The sequence below is a fragment of the Protopterus annectens genome, chromosome 11.part0 (genome assembly GCF_019279795.1).
Source record: "Protopterus annectens isolate FY-2018-M chromosome 11.part0, PAN1.0, whole genome shotgun sequence".
Lineage (NCBI taxonomy): Eukaryota > Metazoa > Chordata > Ceratodontiformes > Protopteridae > Protopterus > Protopterus annectens.
The window spans coordinates 1,209,375,746-1,209,394,852 of record NC_056745.1 but is presented as its reverse complement, the minus strand read 5'-3'; the positions used below and the strand labels follow the sequence as shown (position 1 = coordinate 1,209,394,852).

General features: G+C 43.8%; 1 protein-coding gene across 3 annotated transcripts in view; it reads left to right on the top strand.

Moving 5' to 3' along the window:
* PPP6R2 (protein phosphatase 6 regulatory subunit 2) overlaps positions 1–19,107 on the top strand; it is a 4,227,669-nt gene that overhangs the window by 667,878 nt on the left and 3,540,684 nt on the right. For 2 of the 3 annotated variants that reach the window (XM_044088567.1, XM_044088565.1), the window contains exon 3: positions 12,265–12,509. In XM_044088567.1, the coding sequence (XP_043944502.1) occupies positions 12,283–12,509 (227 nt within the window). In that variant the 5' untranslated portion in view covers positions 12,265–12,282. The remainder of the gene's footprint in view (positions 1–12,264; positions 12,510–19,107) is intronic. The other variant, XM_044088566.1, reaches the window with a different exon arrangement.

The following is a 19,107-nucleotide window of genomic DNA, read 5'->3' as shown; positions in this document are numbered from 1 at the left end:
AAAAAAGGCCAGGATCCTAAAAAACTGAATTTGCCTCAAGTATTACTGTATCTAGCTGAGCTGCTGAACAGTGGACTTTCATTTTCTTCCATAAAAATCCATGCCTCAGCCATTTCTGCAGAATTCAACACGGATCCACCCTTATTCTCTCACCCACTCTTAAGACAGTTCCTCAGAGGGGCTAAGAATATAAGACCACCAAGGAAACAACTAATACCAGCCTGGGATCTTAATTACATTCTAGAAAAATTAACATTGCCTCCCTTTGAACCAGCTGCCTCAACAGATTTGCAATACTTGTCCTGGAAAACAGCTTTCCTTCTGGCCATTACCTCAGCTCGTAGAGCATCGGAACTACAAGCCCTCATGACTGTGCAGCCCTTCCTCATCTTCCATCAGGATAGGGTTTCCCTTCGAACCAACCCTAAAGTGGTATCCAGGGTAGCTTTAAATCAAGCCATACACTTACCTACCTTTTACCCCAATCCTCAAAACAAAGGGTAAAGGCTCCTACACTCCTTACACATCCATAGACAGCTACGTTATTATTTGAACAGAACAAAGCCTTTCAGGAAATCAGAACAACTCTTTGTGTCCTGTGCTGTAGGAGATCAAGGGAAGCCAGTTACCAAACAGACAATTTCAAAATGGATAGGCCACTGCATACGGTTTTGTTACTCCTATCATGGAAAATCTGTCCCTACAGGCATCAGATCCCACTCCACCAGGGCCACAGCTACATCTACAGCCTTCCTCAGAGGAGTTCCTACCAAAGATATTTTGGAGGCAGCCACTTGGAGTTCTGTGCATACCTTCACAAAACACTACCACACCTGCCTTTATATTCCAGAACTAGAGCAGGCTTTGCCACTGCTGTGTTGCAGGGCATTCTGGCTCATCCCAGTTCCACCTAGTACCTACCACCCTGTGTGTAGCTTTGGGATTCTACCCATCTGTGATTACTGCAGCTGTATGCACGATGAACATAGTACAGTTTTGTACCTACCATAAATGTAGATTTTCGAGTGCTAATACAGCTGCAGTACAGTTTTCCCTCCCTCCTTCCCTCTTGGTAAAGGCCTAGGGCCTAACCCCTCTTCATACAACCTGATGGGGTTATCCTTCTGTGGTATATTTGCTTGCAACTACTGATTTTTGATTATATTGCATTTCATGTATATAAATATAATTTAAGTAGTGCCTTCCTTCTTGGGGCACCTGACATCTGGGGCAAGAAAGACTGAAGAAAATGGCGTCGGCTGTGTCTTATATACCCCTGCCTCACTGACGTCAGGAAAGAAAGCGACAACAACCGATGCCGGACCTAGACTTTGGAATTCGGCCGACCGAGGGACCGCCTGACGGCAGAGAACCCATCTGTGATTACTGCAGCTGTATTAGCACTCGAACATCTACATTTATGGTAGGTACAAAACTGTACTTTCTGCAGGGCGTCATAGCGTCTCCTAATCCTATTTAGCCCAGCCACCCATCCTCAGCCGTGGGATTCAACCCAAGAGTAATGAGTGCAACAATGAAACACGATGAACATAGTACAGTTGTGTACCTACCATAAATGTAGATGTTCGAGTGTATTCACTGTTGCAGTCCAGGTTACCCACCCTCCATCCCCCTTTTCTTTGCTGGGACTTATCTGCACTTCTCTATCCTATACAACCTATTTGGTGTATTTGCTTGTAGATGATGAAAATGTTATTTTTGTGCATGCATTTTTATTGACATATTTTTCAGCCTGCCAGTTTGGGGGCACCTGACATCTGGGGCAAGAAAAACTGAAGAAAATGGCATCGGCTGCATCTTTTATACCCCTGGCACACTGATGTCAGGGAAGAGGCGACAGCAACCGACGCCGGACCTAGACTTTGGAATTCTGGCCGACTGAGGGTAGCCTGCCAGCAGGATAACCCAAGATTAATGACTGCAACAGTGAATACACTCGAAAATCTACATTTATGGTAGGTACACAACTGTACTTTATGTTGTACATAAACAAGCGGGGGGAATCCACTCTTACTCTCTCTGCAGACTAGCCATGGCTCTGTGGAACACAGCCTTGAGCTACCAAGTGCACCTGCAAGCTCAATTTCTGCCAGGCAAGTTAAATTCACTGGCAGACGACCTGAGCAGAAATCTCATGGACCCACACGAATGGAAACTGGAACCTAAAAATATTCAAACTCTTGTGGAACAAATGGGGGACTCCAGAGGTAGACCTGTTTGCCTCCCCTCAGAACTACCAATTGGACAAATTCTGCACAAGGACGTCCCACAGTCAAGCTTGGGAAGTGGATGCCCTGTCCTTTACCTGGGAAAGCCTCTCAGTTTATGTCTTTCCCCCTCTGCCTCTCCTCTCGAAGATTCTGCAAAAGAACAAACAGGACAAGCCAAGGACAATTCTGATTGCACCAGACTGGCCACGCTAGCACTGGCACCCCCTCTTGCGCAGTATGACACTTCTGGAACCATGGCACCTGCCTCAGACCATTTCCCTGCTGTCCCAGCAGTTGGGCCAGGTTCTGCACCCTCAGCTTCAATCCCTGAACCTTGCAGCCTGGCTAATTCCTTGAGCTCTCCAGTAGCATCCCTCAGTAAGCAGGTGCTAGATGTCATTCTGGAGGCAAGGAGGCCTAGTACTAGAAAATCCTATGCTGAAAAGTGGAAAAGATACTGTTCCTGGAGCCATACTCAGGGGATAGGCCCAACGGTGCCATGCCTACCTCATATTGTTTTGTACTTAACAGAAATGCTCCACAAGGGCTTATCCTTCTCGTTAATTAAAATTCATGCCTCTGCCATTTCAGCACATTATAATACTGAGCCACCCCTCTTTTCTCACCCCCTGTTAAAGCAGTTCCTTAGAGGGGACAAAAATTTAAGAACTCCCAGGAGAGCCCTTGCCTGGGACTGTAACTTTGTATTGGAAAAGCTCACTCTCCCTTTCTTTGAGCTAGCTGCAATTGCAGAGTTGAAATTCCTTTCTTGGAAAACAGCCTTGCTTCTAGCCATCACTTCAGCAAGAAGAGTGTCTGAATTACAGGCCCTTATGGCAGTGGAACCCTTCATTATCTTCCATGAAGACAGGGCTTCCTTCAGGTCCAATCCTTCCTTTATGCTCAAGATGATGTATGGTGTGGCCCTAAATCAATCCATTCATTTGCCTACCTTTTTCCCTAATCCACAAAACAAAAGAGAACGAATACTGCACTCTTTGGACATATACAGACAACTTAAATTTTTATTTGGACAGGACTAAGCCTCTCAGAAAATCTGCACAGCTGCTAGTTGGCTTTGATGCAGGGGCAGAGGGGAAGGCCATTTCAAAGCAAACCATTTCTAAATGGATAGCCCATTGCATTCATTTCTGCTGTAAGCACCATGGAAAACCTACCCCACAGGGGATAAGATCACATTTCACCAGAGCTGCATCTACCTCTATAGCCTTTCTCAGAGGAGTCCCTACCAGGGCCATCCTAGAAGCTGCTAGCTGGAGCTCTGTACATACCTTCACCAAGCATTACCACATGCATATTTTTTTATAAATCCAGAGCTGGTTTTGACACTGTAGTCTTGCAGTAATTAATAGCTGGCCCTAATGCTCTCTAACTTCGTCCTCCCTTCCTTAGCTTTGGGAATCAATCCAAATGTGATGACTGCAACAGTGAAACACGAAGAACATAGTACAGTTGTGTACACTTAATAAATGTAGATGTTAGTGTGTATTCACTGTTGCAGTCCCTCCAGCCCCTTGACTTCTTTTGGCTCTACCTTCCTTCTTGTTTGGTGTATTTAAGCTTTCTGGTGTATTTGCTTTTTGATGGAGGTGCACCGTAACATATAATTGCTTCCCATTTTGGGGGCACCTGACATCTGGGTCAAGAAAAACTGATGTAATGTTGTTGGCTGCATGTTTTATACCCCTGATGACCTGACGTCATGGAAGAAGAGACAGCATCCGGCGCAGGAATCCAAAACTCTGGTATTCAGGCCGGCTGAGAACTACCCGCAGGTAATTAACCCAAATGTGATGACTGCAACAGTGAGTACTCTCGAACGTCTACATTTATGGTAAGTGTACACAACTGTACTTTTGATGCATCCCAGTCTCCACAACTTCAAGTGACTGCTTGAATGTTTTGGTTTTGATATGTTTTATGAACTTTTTCATAAAGACTTGTGGCAGGGACTTAGGGAGGCAAGAAATCCTGCTACTAGGAAATGGTACGTTAACCTCTGGAAGAGATTTTCTTCTTGGTGCCTCACCTACTACCACTTCCCCATCCAGGATTATTACATCTGTTTCTCAAGCATTTGAGCAAGTTACTATTGTATTACTTATCTATTATTATTCATATTACTTGTATTGTTTATTAGTTATTATCGTGAAGCCACAGTGGTGCAGCAGTAGCGTTGTCACCTCACAGCAAGAGGTTCTACCGTTCGATTCTCGGCTGGAGCACCTTCTGTGTGAAGTCTGCATGTCCTCCTTGCAGTCGAGTGGTGTTCGAAAGACATGCATGAATAGGCATGCCTTCGTTGAAGGTTGGGCGTCGAGCTGGCACCTCGGCACCGTAAAAATCTACTGCCAATCATTATCGGACCGGAGTTACGCTGTGGCGACCCCTAACTGGGAAAAGCCGAAAGAAGAACATTTACAGTTATTATCGTATTTGTCTGCTTACTTTTTTAGCGAGGGGTATCATCAGCCATTTCAGCATGCCTGCCCATGGATACTTTTTTCTTTCAAACTTTACTTTAGCTGCTTGAAAGAGATTTGCTTTGTTGAAATGTAAAGTCACTTCTTATAAAGGTGAAACTTAATAGGGATGTTTACTTTTTTCTATAAAAGCTTTTCTGTCTACATTTGAAGCAGCTTTTCTAGCTGTTTTTAGTTAATTTTTGGTATGATAATGTATTTATTGCTCTGACATCTGCAAGAGCTTATCTGAATTCCAGCTATTTATGTTGAGTTAATCTTTTTGGTATTTCATGCTTAAGGATGTTCAGCATAACAAATCCCCCATGTGTGCCCTTACTACTTAACTTGAATCTAGCCATCAACCTCCTTCATTTCTTTCAGAAATCAGTTGTCATATAGAAAGGATTCCATATACTCTGGTCATGCTTTTGCAACTCTGTTGTTATTTTGTCAGTACTAAGTCCTTAAAAAGCTGAACAGCCGTGGTTTTCCTACTGTGGGATTGGAAAAGCAAGATCTGTGCCAATTCAGACAATTCCTGCTTGTTGTTCCTTGCTTTAGCTTCATTTGTTATTATCACCACGATAAAACAATTCCAGAAAGGATTAAGGTACATTCAAATAGAGCCTTGTTTTCTGTGATGGTATAATGGAAGTGGACTCTAGAAGAATTTTATAGGCAGCCATATGGTCCTCTGTACATACTTTTTATGAAGCATTCCAAACTCGATTCCTTCTCCAGGTCCAGAACTGGCTTTACTAGCTCATTCTCCAGGGACTCCTGGACCCTTATCCTTCCTCCTTACAAGTTTGATAAGGTTTGGTAATCAACCTAGATAGCCAAAAGTTAGTGCAGCATTGAGAATTATGAACATAGTACAGTTGTTGCACTTCGCACAGCAGTAGATGTTCAAATTATTTACTTCTGGAGTAGCTGCACCATCCCTACATCCCTTTTTTTCTGTATAGATACTTGGGGTAAAAATTAAAATATTTTTTTATCTCTTCAGGGTTTCGGTATGAGTAAGCATTCTCTTTTTGTCTGGGCAGAAAAGTCTTGAAGATTTCTACAATCTGACTGCTGATTTTCCTCCAAGGGTCTGTCTTATCAGCAGTCAGGGTGTAGGTGGAGGAAGGAGCCTGAATGTTTTGAAGACTGGCTGGTCAGTGTATACTGGACAGGATGCCAGACTACTGCAGCCACAGGGGATATGAACATCTGATGTTATGGTAAGTGCAGTTTATACAGCTGTATTTTTTGTCCAGTCAGTAGTGCACTGGGCTAATTTGATGGAGTTAAGGGACAGCTCTCACTTCTTCAGGTAGCAGACATACAACTCAGAACCCCATTCTGTTAGAGCTAGACTTTTTCTGTAATGTCTCCAGTCTCCACCTCGCAGATCTAATGGGGGGTGATCCCCCTCAAAACTTGACCTCTCTTTTGCTCCCACATCCCCTAGGATGAGTGAATTAGGCCCATACTTTTGATTGTCACCCTCTAACACCCCTTCAGTACTATCGATGCTAGTCATACAGAGGTCAGTTCAAGTGGAAGAGGGCACTCTTGATGTCCTTCAAGGATGCATCTGCAGTCCTTACAAATGGGTTGTCCTGTCGTCAGGCAGCCCTTCGGTCGGCCGGATTCCAAAGTCTGGGTCTGGCCTCGGCTGGTGTCGCACTTCACCCGACGTCATAGCTGCAGTTATTCGGGTATAAAGGCATCAGCCGACACCATTTTCCTCAGTCTTTCTTGCCACGTGGCTCCCGAAGCAGAAGCTGTTCGCAAGTGCCGGTCGGTCAGAACCAGAGATTACTACTACATGTACCGAAGACTTCTAAAAAGCTAAGTACCCCGTTGGGGACTCTTTCTTGCCTCAGCCGATGTCAGAAAAAGTGAATAACTGTTTAAATTGTGGGAAACAAATAGCTCATAAAGATTTCCACTCTTACTGCTTACCTTGCTTAGGCCCAGACCACGACGTAGCAGCTTGTCTAGCCTGTGCTTCTTTCAACCGACGAACGCTTAGACGTCGGTCTGAATTTGCTGAAGAGTTTTTCGGCTCCGCTTTTGCTTACATTATGCCGTCGGGTACTCCGACTACGCAAATTTCTAAAAAAACGCAAGGAAAAGGACCGACACTCGCGGTCCGCGGTTTCGGCCGAAACCGCGGTTAAGCCAACCGCGAGTGTCTCGGTTTCGGCTGAAACCAAGTCCACGGTTCTTCCTTCAGCCGAAAGCTTGCCACTTACCGAGGCCTCATCCAGCTTGGCTGAATCTGCTACTGAAATCCCACCTGCTGCTGCAGGTTCACAGGATTTATCAGATACTATCCCTTTGGATATTTCTACCCCTGCACGTGGAGCTGCTAGGCCTCCTGCATCCATGTCGATTAAGGCCTTTGCCAGGGCTAAAGCAGCAAAAACTACCAAAACTGTGCCTGCTAAGACCCCCTCTCACAGGCCCAGTTCTAGTTCACAAATGCTTAGTCTAGCAGAGGATCTCATTTCTTTGATCCGGGGATCCCAACCACATCCAGACAGGGCCTCTCACCCACCTCCAGAGAAGAGGACTAGAGTAGAGGTCGCTGAGCCAGTTTCTACAGATGGCTCCTCTGATGAATCAGATAATTCAGACCCTCCAGAGGCCCCTTTTTCTCCTTATGAGGACTCTGATGCAGAAGAGTCCATTCCTTCTGCCTCTCCGCCTGAGGAATTTTCTTTTGGGGAAACCTTGCATGCTATGAGGGAACAATTTCAATGGCAGGGCCAGGATTTTTCAGACTCTAGGAAAAGGCTTAGAACCTTTTTGCATTTGCCACAGCATAGGCCTTTAGCCATTCCTCCAGTACTTACTGTTGTGGATGATGCTTTTAATGATGCTTGTACTGCTCCTGATTCTCTTCCTCCGGCCCCTGCTAAGCCCGATAGGTACTACAGGGTTCCGGACACACATTATCATTTGTATAAGGCCCCTTTTGCAGATCCCGAAACTATCTCCCAGGGACCCAAGGCTGTAGCAGCTACCTCTACCAAAAACCCCCTCCCCTCTGAAAGGGAATCTAGGGCCTTAGAGAGATGGGGTAAAAAAGTTTACACTTCTGCTACTCTTTCAGCTAGGGCCTTGAACTGTCAATTCCACATGATTCAGTATCAGGAATTTATGTTAGACCAGTTAACTAAAAAACTGTCCTCGGATGAACCATTAGACAAAAAATCTGTACAGGAAATGGTACATAACATTCAACAGGTCAGTAATCATTCATTAAAATGCGGCTATGATGCACTAGAGGCTTCCTTTAGATCAGCCATGACTGGCACAGTGATCAGAAGACATGCATGGTTAAAAGAACAGTCCTTACCAGACCATGTTAAATCAAAGCTCCTAGATGCTCCCATGGATAAGCTCAATTTGTTTGGATCCCCTGCACAGCAGGTGCTAAAGAAGGTGGAAGAGAAAGCAAAATCTGTCCAGACAGTCAAGGATTTCTTGCAGGTCCAGCCTCCAAGGTTCAGCAGGAACTGGCCTTCCAAGAATTGGTCCTTTCCAGACTCCTCCAGAGCTCCGAGAGGCAGGAATAGACGCTCAAGAGGCAGGGGTCAATCCAGAGGTGCCTACAGGGGACGTCAGTGGCAGGCTAACAACCAGCGAGGTACAGCCACAGATCCAGCCACCACCACTTCCACAGGACAATCACAGTGACTTGGCTCTGGCACCGCCTACCAGGGAACAACTAGAGGCACCCTTAGGCGGGAAGCTAGCCTTATTTTCAGTAAACTGGCATTACATCACAGGAGACAAATGGATTTTACAGACAATAGACCAAGGTTACAGGTTTCACTTCCATACTCTACCAAGGAAGAGAGGAATGCCAAACCTACCTCCAAATCAGAAGACAGAAGCTCTAGAACAAATAACTCACTTACTAAGGATGAGAGCTGTAGAAAGGGTACCATCTCTGGAACAAGGGCAAGGATTTTATTCCAGACTCTTCCTGGTACCAAGAAAAGAAAACCAATGGAGGCCTATTCTCGACCTGTCCGCTTTAAACACATACCTTATTGTTCCAAAATTCAAAATGCTGACCCTACAGCAGCTTCTTCCCATGCTGGGCAAGGAGTCTTGGCTGGTAACTCTAGATCTCAAGGAGGCATACCTGCACGTCCCCATATGACCAGATTGCAGAAGATACCTCAGATTTCTTGCAGGATCAGAGCATTATCAATTCTCAGCATTGCCCTTTGGCTTATCTACTGCGCCAAGAGTATTCACGAAATGCCTGGCATCAGTAATTGCTCATTGCAGGCTTCAGGGAATTCAAATTTACCCTTACCTGGACGACTGCCTGTTACAAGCGGACAACAAAGACAAATTAACAAAAGATTTGCAAAGGGTCATTCATCTACTACAAGCCCTGGGATACACAGTCAATATAAAAAAGTCGAGGCTGATACCATCCCAAAGGATAACCTTCTTGGGTGCAGATCTGGACACATCAAAACAAATGGCATTCCTGACAGTAGAAAACAGGAGCAACTCCCTTTCTACTTCATGGCATTAACAAAGCAGAACCAGCTAACAGCAAGAAAAGTCCTGCAAGCTCTCGGTTACATGGCATCCTGCATAATATTGATTCCACATGCCAGACTACATATGAGAAAGTTACAGTGGTACCTAAGGAATTTATGGTCTCAGCACAAGCACAGCCTAGAAACCCAAATTCCAATAATTCCATGCTTGAAGCAAGAATTCCAATGGTGGGCTCAGGCCTGTCAAACAAACAAGGGACTGCCCTTCCACAGCACTCAACCAAGCCAGACCATCACAACAGACGCTTCAGACCTCGGTTGGGGGGCACACATGCTGGACAAGTGCATACAAGGCTTATGGACTCAAGACCAGCTGCACCTACACATAAATCAAAAGGAAATGCTGGCAGTAAAACTGGCAATTCAGGCATTCAGACCATTTCTTCGACAGGGTCAACTGCTGATAAGGACGGACAACACCACAGTTATGTGGTACATCAACAAACAGGGAGGCACACATTCATACCCTCTATGCCGGATGGCAATGGACCTCTGGAATGTGGCACTGAGCTTCAACATTCAGTTACAAGCAATTTTTGTGCCAGGAAAAGAAAATATACTAGCAGACATCCTAAGCAGAACTGCCACGGATGCCCACGAATGGATGCTGCATCCGGACATCTTCAAAACCATTACAGGGAAATGGGGACTACCAGAAATAGACTTATTTGCATCCCCACACAATCACCAACTGAAAAAATTCTGCACAAGGACGTACCACCCACTTGTTTGGAAAGTGGACTCCTATCCTTCAGTTGGAAAAGCCTGACAGCATATGCATTCCCACCTCTTCCTTTGATGCACAAGGTGCTATTGAAGATCAAAGAAGACCGTCCAAGGATCATCCTGATAGCTCCAGACTGGCCAAGGCAACATTGGTACCCATTACTGAGGAGTATGTCTCGGGAACAAATATGGCCTCTGCCCCTAGTTCCCTTGCTGTTAACACAGAACAACTTCAAAACCCTGCATCCAAACCTGTAAACACTGCAGCTGGCTGCCTGGAACATTGCATAAGACCAAATAACCCAGATTTATCTCAAAGGGTTAAAGACATTATCTTGGAGGCTCGCAGACCCTCAACAAGAAAAAATTATTCAGCAAAATGGAAAAGATATCTCATTTGGAGTACAGCAAAAGGAGAGAATGTGTCACTGGTAAACATAGCTAACATCCTGGAATACTTGGCAGAGCTCTTCCACAACGGCCTGTCCTATTCTTCCATTAAGATTCATGCATCAGCCATTTCAGCAGAATGCAACTTGGATCCTCCAGTCTTCTCACATCCTCTGCTCAGGCAGTTTCTGAGAGGAATTAAAAATGTAAAACCACCTAGGAAGCCACCATTGCCAGCATGGGACTTGAACTTTGTGCTAGAAAAATTGACACTACCTCCTTTCGAACCAGCAGCAACAGCAGAATTACAATACTTATCATGGAAAACTGCTTTCCTGCTTGCAATCACTTCAGCAAGAAGGGTATCTGAGCTACAGGCATTAATGGCAGTACAGCCCTTCCTGATCTTCCATCAAGATAGTGTCCATGAGAACTAATCCTACTTTTATGCCAAAGGTGGTCTCCAGGGTATCTTTAAATCAAGCTATCCACCTACCTACATTCTTTCCCAACCCACAGAACAGGGGAGAAAGACTGTTGCATACCTTGGATGTACATAGACAATTACGTTACTACCTGGACAGGACCAAGAGCAACAGAAAAACTGACCAGCTACTGGTAGCATATGCAACAGGAATGGAAGGAAAAGCAATTTCAAAACAGACAATCTCTAAGTGGATATATAATTGCATTAGATTTTGTTACTCCTACCATGGGAAGAAAACTCCAGAAAACATCAGGCCTCACTCTACAAGGGCTACAGCCACTACCACAGCTTTCTTACGAGGAGTGGCTACCAAGGACATTTTAGAGGCTGCTACTTGGAGCTCTGTGCATACATTTGCCAAGCATTATAATTTACCTTTATACTCCAGATCCCGAGCAGGTTTTGCCACTGCTGTTTTGCAAGGGATCTTAACTACACCATAATTTTATTTCTCCTCCTCCCCCAGTTTGGCTATGGTATTCTACCCATTTGTAAGGACTGCAGATGCATCCTTGAAGGACATAGTACAGTTTTGCACCTACCATAAATGTAGATGTCCGATAGGCATGCATCTGCAGTCAGGATTACCCACCCTCCTTCCCCTCTGTGGTACTCCTAGGGCATTTGCCCATCTTGTAGCTAGCTGGGGAATCTATTATGGTGTATTTGTTTGTATATATGTACATACATGCTTATTTTTTGTTTGCTCTCTACTATTTGGAACCATTTGCATTTATCCAAATTTAGCCTTCCTAGAGGGCACCTGGCATCTGGGGCAAGAAACACTGAGGAAAATGGCGTCGGCTGATGCCTTTATACCCGAATAACTGCAGCTATGACGTCGGGTGAAGTGCGACACCAGCCGAGGCCAGACCCAGACTTTGGAATCCGGCCGACCGAAGGGCTGCCTGACGACAGGACAACCCATTTGTAAGGACTGCAGATGCATGCCTATCGGACATCTACATTTATGGTAGGTACAAAACTGTACTTTCTGCACCTTTTTTCTTTGTTTTCGTTAATTTTAGTGCTGAAATGTTTGTTTACGGCCCTTATGCTTTGCCTTCAGACATTTTACATTTTGTGATTTGGATGCATTGCTGTTAATTGTGCTGCCCTTAGTACTGTTACTTGATAAAAACTTAGTATTGTGCAGTGGCAGATAGCAGTGTTCATTTTTGAGAACCCCCCAGTGAATAATGGTGAATATGAAAACACTGGCATAAAAGTGTTTTAATGTTTATCTAAGAAATCTAGAGAAGTGGGATATATGGTTTCAGATGCCTTTCCCCTGTCACTACATCTGTAATTTTAATGTGGTTATTCTAATCTTAACTGATCTCCTGTTTTTGTTTTAGCTAGGTCTGCCTATCACCATGTTCTGGAAGTTCGATTTAAACACAGCGTCGCACATTGACAAGCTGCTGGACAAGGAGGATGTAACACTGCAAGAATTAATGGATGAAGATGACATTTTACAGGAATGCAGAGCCCAGAATCGTCGACTGTTGGATTTTCTCTGTCAGGAGCACTGCATGGAAGAACTGATCAACCTCATTACACGGGAGCCACCCACAAACCTGGATGAGAAGATACGCTTCAAGTACGTTTTTTCCCTTGTTAGTATTTTGCTAAACAGTCTGCAATATTCCATATGGTTTACACCCTCTATTCTTTTTGTAAGGAACCTCTGAGTTACAGTTGCTGCATATGCTTGATAAGGTACATTCCGAAGAGAGCATTGTACTCTATGTATGGTCTAATGAGAGCTGAGTTCAGCAGGATAATGACATCTTTTGACATGGATGTCATTGCTATACCCTTACTAATGAACTGCACAATATAGAAGCATTTCCTTATACAACAGCAGATTTACAGTAGTCAACGGCCAGGTCACTGTCTACATATGTTCCCAACTCCTCAGCCATTGGTCTACTCTTAGGGGTGTTATCATCTATGTGGTAATTTCTGAAGGGCGGGAGGGAGGACTTTTCAAAAGATACTATTATGAATTTTTTTGGCATTCGGTTTTAGACCATGGCTCTTACTTAAAGCTGAACCAGTCTGAATTATTTCTTCGACAGCTGTATGTTTGTCTTGACACTTTGCAGTGTAGGGTGTGAGGTAATGTGCGGATGTTCTTTGTAATATCCACTGGTGCACTGCTGACTCATGAGATTCCTGCCAGCAGAATACTAACAGCTGGCCTGATTTTGAAAGCTCTTTACACTTCCCTGTCTTTGCCTGCTAGATACCTTCTTACACTGATGCCATGATGTTGGCAGTACAAAGGAACATCAGCTGGTGCCCTCATCAAGTCTTTGTTGCCACTTTTTTGTAGACAGCCTAAGCTTACGTTGCGTCATCAGTCAGACTTGTTTCCTGAGTGCCGGATAAGTACCCTAATGGTGAACAGTGCTCATCATCTTTCTTATTTCAGTAGCTGTATTATTATTGACTATATGTAAGAATGTTTATTTCTAAGAAAATAAATAACTGATATGTGTAGAAAACATCCCTCATAAGAATTTCCACAAATTGTTTCATTCTTTGCCTGAGTGCAGAGCACAATGTGCCCAATTGTCTTCAGTGTGCATCCTTTAATCAAATAACCTTAAAGCAACTAGCAAAATCCTTCAGGGAGCACTTGTTTCTGAAGAGGATTTGTGTTTGGTTATGGTCTGCCATTGTCACCTGCCAACTCTTCCTCAGACTACCTGCTTAAGAAGTAGTACTTTGAGAAGCACTTGAGGTAAAAGAAGTCAGTAGGCCAATGATGCAGCATTTGAGTTCAATAGCCACCCTTGGCTTGAAGACCTTGATGCCAAATAAAGCAGTTTTGCAGCCCTGTGTCTGGCTTATACTTCCAAAGCTTCTGGCATGACCCCTTTGGTGGCTTCCACTCTGTCAGCCAGTAGGACAACCTTGCAAGATGAAGCCTCTTTGCTGTCAGTTGGCCCTAAGTCCTCTCTGTGGTTTTCTGGTTCTGACAACTGTATGGTTAGCAGCAAATGGATGCATAGCATCCCTATGCTGTTAGTTTGTGAGGAAGTAGCAGGAGATCAGGTTGAAGTCTTGGGCATCCACCCAGAAACCAAGGCCCCTAAGATGGTCCACAGTTCCAGTTGTAGCCTTAAGCCAATATAGACATTGGCTAGCTTGCCTAAAGCTTGACCCAGCGAGCCTTCTTTTCCCCTTCCAGGCTCCCTCTTAGAAATTCCTCAGTTGGGACCAGGACTTCATGAATTGTTTTTAAAGTCCGGATGTCTAACTTTTGATGAACTTTTATTGTCATGGGTGCCTCCTGCCAAAAGGAAAAGGGAGCCTTCTTCTTAGAGGGACTGGAACCCCTGCTTTGTATAGACCAGATGTCTTTTTTCTCTCATTTGGAGTCAAAGACTGAGGACACATTTAACTGTACTTGTACTCCCTGAGGATTGCTCATTTGGGAGTACTCTTTGTAGTATAAAGGTAACTTAATTTTAAATGAGAAGCCAAGAGTTCTGTTAGACATAGAATAGATGTATCTGTTTGCTGTGCTTGCTTAAACCAAACCCTCTGACTATTCCTTCAGTTGTGGAAGTCCTAGATCATGTGTTTAATAGCACCCCTTTTGAGTCAGCCTCCCATCCCCTGCTGGTTTCTGTAGGGTCAGTGACTCCAGAAACACCTATTTAAGAGCCCATTGGCTGAACCAGCAGTAGTCTGTGGATTCTGGCAAGGGATCTACTGTTCTTGTAATCAAGAACCCTGTACCCAGTAGTTGTAAAAGTAAAATATTCAACTGCTTTGGAAAGAAAGCTTACAACCTGTGGCCATTGGGTCCCTTAACTGCTAGTCTCACAAGATGAAGTTTCAAGAGTCTCTCTCTAACAATTTGAGGCATAAGGCAGATGGGTTAGAGGATAAGAATGTAAAGAGGAGGATGCCTGACGTATGCCTCAATTGTTGCCATTTTGCCTGGCACTCCCATGAAATGCGTTTGTGATGCCTTTGATGCATCATGCAGGGCAGCTGCCACTGGGTCTTTGATTGAGACTTGCCTGGCTTAAGGTCACTGTCCCTACAAGGGCATATAAATGTAGAGCTCCTTAATGCAGGCCTGGACAAGGAGCTTCCATTTTGACCTCTTACAGAGTTGTTTTAATTAAGAGACCAGAGGAAAAGGAGAAAACCATGGAATTGGTCAAGGGTCTTTTTTTTTTTTTTTTTTTTTTTTTTAGCCACAAGCAGTCCCCCTCCACCAGGATGTAGTAAGAGCTGTCCCCCTTCTGCCCTGAGCAAGACAAAGACAAATAACTCGAGGGTAAGAGGGTCTGTTAGAGAAGAAATATAGGCAGACCAAAGGCGGAAACCTGGTGGCCGTCACAACCTTAACACCTAGAGAGAGGAGCAGTGACTCTGCAAAGCTCAATCCCCACCACACCATAAACAATAAGCACAATTCCAGTCACCTTTCCCTCATACCTACATTGGTACCCCTCCCTTCTACCTTTTTTTTTTGTCTTGCAAGTGTACATGGTCACCCTGGATTTGAAAGATCCTTGTCTCCACATTTCCATAGCCAGGGTAGACACTTCACTTTCTCTTTCTTGGCTTGTCACCAGGGTATTTACAAACTGCTTGGCTCCAGTAATTATGTTGTACAAGAGCATTCACATTTACCTATACTTGTTCAGATTGCCTCATCCTGGCAGCACTCTGTGAAGAAAATACGAAGGCTGTAGAATTGAGTGTGAGCTGCTTTTAGGCTCTGGAGATATCTCAGAATTGCACCTTTCATCCACGAGACAAGTGCTGTTTCTGCTGGCATGCTTGACACAGTGACAACAGCAAACATCGAGTTACTCATTTGTACCTTCTATGCAAGCTAGCAGCCATGAATGCATGTGGGACAGACCCATTATTCATGTCTGACCTTTAGGGCAATTTATATCTCATCACAGGAGAATGTGTTGGCAGACCAGCTGACAGAAAGGAAGTGTACCCCCACCACTGAATGCTAAACAAAGATGCATGCATATATGTATTTTCTGTTAAAGAGTTTTTACTGTGTGTTTCTGGACTGTGCTTATATATCAGTCTCCTAATCTACATCACCTTCCAAAACCATTCCCCAACCCCTGCAACAGTTAATCATTCTACTCTTCCTCTACTTCATGAAAACCCTACAAAAAGCTTTAGTAACATATTAACCAGCCTAATTCAATATCACATTATGTGTCTCTCAAAACTAAAAATCCTTCCAGACACGATCATTAGTACCTTCTACATAAAAGTCTGTAACAATAAATCTACCCAATACGTCAAACAGTACCTCTCCAAACAACACACACTATCTCTGTGTGGGGATATCCACCCCAAACCAGGGCCCCCAACTACAGCTTCCTCTGCTAAAAGCCTAAACATTAAAATATTGTTCTAGCAACCCTAAACACACGTATCTGTAACAAAACCACAGAATGTCATGATTGGTTAAGTCAGTACACCCCAGATATCCTAGTAATCAGTGAAACTTGGCTAAAACCCCATATTCATGATACTGAAATAATACCTCCATGCTATTATATACTCAGAAAAGACAGAACCAACAAAAAATGGTGGTGGGGTAGCCTTAATCTAGCCCAACACCATCACAATCTCACCTTTCCCTAAAGAAATACCAACTTTTAACAATGCTGAAATTCTAATTGGAACCTTACAAATTAACAAAACAACTATGCATTGTTGGTCTATATATACTCCCTGGGTAAAACAACCAAACTACGGAATATAGTCTCTCTTTTGTACATCTGAAAATATCTGCAACAAGACTATAATTATGGAAGATATCAACATTAACTGGCATAAACTTTTATGGTTATAACCAGCTCGTTACCAGTGCCACCCATATGCATAACAGCAATACCCTAGGTGTAACTCTTGACTGGATACTTGTTTCTAATCCAGACAAATACTGTACTCCCCACACTCTGTGCAATAGTCTTAGTGACCACCTACCCATATTTATATATAGACCCATACCACAGACTACAAGAATACACACATACAGAACTACCAGAAATATCAGAAACCTTGACCAGCAAAAGTAAAATGATATCCTAAAACACACTAACTGGAACCCACTTATAACACTACCACTAGTAGTTGATGCCCTTGAATACTTCAGCAATATATTTCTAAACATGCTTGACAGCCTAGCCCCCCCTCTTCACCAAAAGAATAAAAACTGTCCATGCTCCCCGGCTAACAAAAAATACCAAACAACTTCTACAAGATAAAGATAAAGCATGGAATGAATGGCACAATAACAAATCTGATGCCAACCTAATGAAATATAAACAGCTATGAACTAAAGCAAAAAAAAAAAAACTAGTGAACTTGGATAAAAAAACACTTTTCCAGTCAACTGGTAAACCACAAAAACAACCCAAAACCTGGTTACCCCAGGCTCTAAACGAGCTCCATCACCATACCCTGACAAAACCCCCTCAGAGATAGCCAACCTGTTTAACTCTCACTTTATAAACAGCATCAGCAAACTTTTAACAAATCCCTCCTTTACAACTCCCTCAAGCCCCATCTCTGATCCCCCTCTACCCTTATGTCAAGACTCCTGCACAAACAAAAAAAAACCTTCACATTCCCAACAAACCAGTAGTGCATCTTCTATCCCCTTTTCTCTTAAACCTGTCCCTACCTCACTCATGCAAAAACTACCTCAAAAACTAAAACCATGCTCCCTCTCCTCTGACATCCTCCCCCAGAATACTTAAAATTTACTGCAGAAAATACTTAAAATTTACTGCAGAAGCAATAGCATATCCTGTCAGTATCCTTATAGATCGCTCTATAGCAAAGTCTATTGTCCCTAACCTCTGGAAAAAGTCCATCACCCCTTTACATAAAGGGGGCAATTCCATTGAACTATCCAGTTATCGACCAGTCTCCATCCTCTCTCCTCTTTCCAAACTCCTGGAAAAATGCATACATACGCAACTGTTGTACCACCTCATCCAAAACAAACTAATTACCCCTACCCAACATGTTTTTCGCCCATCACACAGCACTACCACTGCCCTAATCTCATTCATGGACACTGTCTCCAAATCCATTGACTCTAGTAAGATCACTTCTGTCTTACTATTAGACCTATCAAAGGCATTTGACACAGTATCCCACAACAAACTCCTTGATCAGGTATCCATTATAGGCTGCACCCCATCATCCCTCCAGTGGTTTGCAAGCTACCTATCCAACCGCCAACAGTGTGTCTTTAGAACTAGCTGGTTTCTCAGTAGTAGCACTAAAATCTGAGCCGCTGTGACTAGCACTTTCTCTAGAACCTGCTGGAAAGCATTAGGAAGCCTTAAATTGACACAAGCACTCAACTCTCCGTGTTAATAAGGAGAAATTATTCGTAGGCACTAAACATCCTATAATTGCAAAGTACCTTGCAAAGGTAAAGGAAAACCGCTCTTGTACTTTATAAAAAAAAGCATCTAAACAGGCATGTCCAAGGGTCAGCTTCTGATGATTTCTCCTGTCCACCTGGTGAATCTGGGCATACTGGGGCAATGCAACAACTGTCTCATGTACACAGACAATCCTCTCCTCCTACCACCAAACACAACAACCTGTGAGAGATGCACTTACATAGCCAAACTGGAAGCAAAGCTCCTCTCCAGCCAAAGTTGTGCTAGACAGTGAAGAGGAGAAGGTTAACCGCTGCACCACACCTCAAGCAACACATAGCCCTTCTAAACCCACACCATCAACACCTACACATAGCAACACTAAACCCACATATGCCGAAGCTCTTAAAATTAACCTGCCCAAGCAACAAGGACCTCCGAAGCTGAAACACAAACAACACCAGTCACAACCAAAGTGACACGTAGCTCACAACACCAGTGTGCTACTCAACAACAGCCCCTAAGGCAAGGCAATGTACCCAACACTTTAGTCATAGGTGACTCTATAGTCAGACACACTGATGTCCCACTCATCAGGCTGAACAAGGAGAAAGTTACAGTCAGCTGCCAGGATCCGCCACATAATGCATGCACTCAAGTCACTCCACAAAAAGTACAAATATGACTCTGTCATTGTCCATGTTGGAGTGAATGATATGAGATGTACCTCTCTGGACTACATGAAAAGAGACATGGAAGAGCTCTTCGATCATGTGGCCCAGGCAG